At 38.4% G+C, this 4,650-nt stretch overlaps 1 protein-coding gene across 1 annotated transcript; it reads left to right on the top strand.

The window, feature by feature from the left end:
- Positions 1-3,834: 3,834 nt before the first annotated feature.
- On the top strand, positions 3,835-4,386 carry LOC129572766 (uncharacterized; the record flags this gene model as incomplete). The annotated part of the gene is made up of 1 exon (XM_055452866.1): positions 3,835-4,386. A coding segment is annotated over exon 1 (552 nt), but the record flags the coding sequence as incomplete, so codon positions are not given.
- Positions 4,387-4,650: the final 264 nt, after the last annotated feature.

The raw sequence follows: 4,650 nt of genomic DNA, 5'->3' as shown, positions 1-4,650 counted from the left end.
ATTATAGCAGAAAATGTTTCGTATTTTTGCTGAAATCAAAAGCAGAAATTTTTTCAAAGTTTGTGGAATTTAAACAGTTTGTTGAAACGCAAACAGAACGAAAAATCAAGAGGCTTCGAAGTGACAACGGCACAGAATACGAAAATAAAATGTTTCATGATTAAGCATGAAAAGACTGCACCTTACTCGCCTCAGCAGAACGGTTTGGCTGAGCGAATGAATCGCACAATAATGGACAAAGTACGCTGTATGCTAATTGACTCCGGCCTGAGCAAGCAGTTTTGGGCCGAGGCTGTATGTGCTGCCGTTAGCATTATTAATGTTATACCCAATGCATCAAGTGGAGCAGTGCCCGATGAAATATGGCATGGAAGAAAGAGTAACATGAGAATTTTCAGAGTATTTGGTTGCAGGGCCATGGTATGGCAACCAAATCAGAAGCGAAAGAAGTTGGATTCAAAATCATATCCATGTGTCTATTTACGATTTGCAGATGATGCAAAGGCGTATCGTCTATATGACACTGAAACTAAGCGGATTGTGATAAGTAGAGATGTAGTTTTCATGGAGAGTGAAAACAAAACAATTGACTCGACTGTTACCAACGATTCAAGGAATTGGGTTGAGCGAATTGCGGTTGAAGATGAAGGCGCCGAATTTTTTCCTATTGAAGAAGAAAACGAGAACATCGATTCAGGGGAGAATGATGAAATTGAATCGACGTTAACTCAAAACACGCCGCCAGCTGTAATATCAACAAATGCGAGTGAATCTGCGGAAAACAATGAGGCAACTACTTCTCAGAATGATTCAGTTATAATGATCAACGACAGTCCGAATCAAAGTTTGAATGAAACGACAGTGGATGATGGAGAAAAAGATTCGTCTTTAGATGATCCAACTTATCAAACCAGAGCCAGGATTGACGGAACCAGCAACGTAATGCAAACACGATCAAAGTCTCGTGATGCTGAAGTGTTGAACATAAATGTAGCTATCGCTTATGTGGTCGGTGAACCAAATGGTTACAAGGAGGCTTTAAGAGATGAAAATTGTAATCAGTGGAAGCTAGCCATGAAAGAGGAATTTGACTCATTAATTAAATACAATACGTGGGAGCTCGTAGAAAGACCAACGAACCAGAAAATTGTTGATAATAAGTGGGTATTTAAAGTGAAAGCAGAAAAGAAAAATATGCGGTACAAAGCACGACTAGTAGCGCGTGGATTTACCCAAGAATACGGGGTAAATTATTTCGAAACATTCAGTCCCGTGGTACGTTTTACGTCAATCAGATTGATTTTGGCGATGGCTGCTCAAAGAAAAATGTCAATTCGACAATTTGATGTTGAAACTGCCTTTTTGAACGGCATACTCAAAGAAACAGTTTTTATGGAACAGCCTATTGGTTTCAACGACGGAACAAACCGTGTATATCAACTGAAGAAAAGCTTGTACGGCCTCAAGCAAGCAAGCAGGTGTTGGAACGTGAAGTTCACATCCTTTATCAGGCGTTTCGGTTTTATCCCATCGATTTCGGACGCGTGCGTTTTTATAAGCAGAAAAGACGGCACGTTAACCATCCTTGCGATCCATGTGGACGATGGTTTAATTGTTGGAGAAAATTTAAACGAAATCAACGCGGTGATCAAACATCTCGGAGAACAGTTCGAAATTAAAGAAATGGATGTTGACTGTTTTCTCGGGATTGAAATTCAAAGAAGGGAGGACAACTCAATCTTCATACATCAATCAACATATGGGAAGAAAGTGTTGTGTCGGTTCGATATGGAGAACTGTCATGGTGTCGCCACACCGGCGGACCCAAGCCAAGCAATGTTCAATTACGACGAATCAGACGCATCGAACTATCCATACCGTGAACTGATTGGGAGTTTGATGTACTTAGCAGTCGGCACTAGGCCGGATATTGCATATGCCGGATTGGCATTGCAAGTCGTTTTCTCGAAAAACCAACAGTAACACACGAACGGGCAGCTAAGCGCATTTTGAAATATCTTAAAAGAACTTTTAATCATGGTATTCTTTTTTCAAGTAGTAAAACACATGAATTGCATGGATACAGCGACGCGGACTATGCGGGCTGCATCACAACCAGAAGATCTACTTCCGGCTACGGTTTTATCTTCGGAAATGGAGCAATAAGCTGGGGATCAGAAAGACAACAATCCGTCTCCTTGTCTACCGCCGAATCCGAGTACATGGCTGCTGCACAATGCGTAAAAGAATTGGTCTGGCTGAGAAAATTACTTTACGAAATTCTTGTTGGAGAGATTTCGGTCGAAAGCGAGAGCGATTTTATTCTGGATGCAAAAGTTTTAAAAATCATTTTATTCATGGACAACAACAGTGCCATTCGATTGATTAAAAACCCAGAATACCACAAAAGAACGAAGCATATTGATGTAAGGTTCCATTTTATTAGGGAAAAGTATGAACGCGATTATTTCATTACTGAATACATTCCATCGAAAGAAATGATTGCTGATGTGTTTACAAAAGCTTTGCCAGCACAGCAGTTCAATGAACTAATAAGAAAGTTGGGCATAACAACAGCATAGCATATTCAAATTTTTCTGCTGACTGGTATATATTTTTGAGAATAAAGTTCATTTTCAGTTTTGGTATTCTACACAGTAAACAATTTTTGTAAAATGTTCATGTTTGTCAGGTTTTCAAAATTATCAATAATTCATTCATTTATTGGCATCTGAAGAGTCAACATAAAATTTTAACATTTGAATCATTTTGAGAATAGTATTGTCAATTTTGTCATTGTTTCAATTTTCAAGTACGTATTATTTGTGAAAGGACCATATAAAGTTCATTTGGAATAATTTTACCCGTTTAAGTTCATAAATTGTAATTTTTGTTTAAATTAAATAGAATGGGCATATTTGGTAGTTCCGAGGAAAGAACTGAGGAAAAAGTTGTGGAATCAACCGGGTATGTTAACAACAATGTGGTGATCCAACAGCAAGCAAAAGATGCGCACACTCAGGCAGAGTTGAACGTGAAAATGTTATACGCTATGTATTTCATGTATGCCATTGAAGTATTTAAGATAGGGACTTACCTATACGTTAAATTCAAGAAGAATATAAAAAGAAAATACAACCAGCAGAATAATAATCGAAATGTTAACAACGCAAATCCTAATAATGTAAATGCAGGATAATAAAACAAAGAAATGTATCAATTCGGGGAGAATGTAAAATGTAGAATTGTCACGTATGAATAATGTTTTACTAAAGTGCATTATGTTTCAGTCTCGCGACTAACGCCAACAGAACAAGTTGTTATTTCATTTCTCTCTTGCTTCATTCCACTGTTATATTGTATTACTTTGCAGCTCACATTACCACAATCGCCCAAATTACTGGAAAATATCGTGAAGCCGCATTGGAGTCAACCGAACGGTCACCAATCATCCCCAAGAAGCCACATCGATCCCCGTATAGTTTAAGTGAGCGTTAGAAAATAAGTGAATACATTGCCGAATCGCAAAAACGTACAATTCGTTGCATTTTGTCATTGAGTTAAGGTTTTAGAGAGAAGAATCAGTGGCGTATATGTGAACAAAAGGTAAAGAGCGAGCGAAAGAGGTTATTCCATTCTTAGTAAAGTAAAAATCCGAGCATAAAGAAAGTCTAAATCAGCATTGACAAAACAAAAGTGTCACTAGCTCAGGCTACATTGATACAGCAACAGCGCACAAAGTTAGCGACGAGAATTGATGATAAAGAATCGGACCTAAGTAACGGAATTCTAACCAGAGCGCTCGAAGAAAACAAACGTTGGATAGACGACCACATGGCCACGCATGGAACAAAAGAGAAAGAGGCAAAAGATACTGTTGATAAAGCGCTAGAGTTAAAGAACGCAGCCGAAAGGGAAAGAGATGAGCACCGGCGACTACGTGACCAAGCAGAAACCTCAAGATCAGAAGCACTGCATCAAATAAATGAGTTGCAACGACAGCTGGATAATTTAAAAAAGGAACAGCCATCAACTTCTCACCAAGCTCGAATCGATGCTGCAATTGAAGAAAAAGAAAAGGCAGAACGAGAGCGTGACGAAGCTAATTCTGCAAGGGATTTGGAAATCCGGAAACTAAGGGATGCGAAAAACGCTAAAACTACGGCTGACGAAAAATTACAAGAGCAAGAAGGCAAGTTAAAACTTGACGTAGAAGATTTAAAGGAGACGATTAAGAAAGTAAAACGAGATGCGGAAAAGGGAACAAAGGACGCTATCGATAAGTTACAGCAAACGTTAACCGCAGGGAAATCTATTTTAACCACAGCCCATTCAGATGAAGATGAATATAGTGTACCATTGGGGGCACCAATGGGGGCACCAATGGTCGGCGCACCTATAGCTGTGCCATATTCGTATCTTAATAACCATCCTAATAATTTTGAGAGATTATTGAGATCCGATCATAAAACCGATAAATCTTAATAACGCTATCAACTTTTTATCAGGTTATTAACTATATTCAAATAATAACGTTATCGGATGAATCTTAATAATATCGTTTTGAAGTTATTAAGATCGAATCCTGATAATTTATCAACATTCAATCTTAATAATCATCAAGTTCTGGAAGTGGGTTTTGGTGGATCC

This window comes from Sitodiplosis mosellana, unplaced genomic scaffold, assembly GCF_009176505.1.
Source record: "Sitodiplosis mosellana isolate CC-2019 unplaced genomic scaffold, AAFC_SMos_1.0 Smas_scaffold_5480, whole genome shotgun sequence".
In the NCBI taxonomy this organism is placed as follows: domain Eukaryota; kingdom Metazoa; phylum Arthropoda; class Insecta; order Diptera; family Cecidomyiidae; genus Sitodiplosis; species Sitodiplosis mosellana.
Note: the sequence above shows the minus strand (reverse complement) of the source record. Positions and strands in the feature narration are given on the sequence as shown.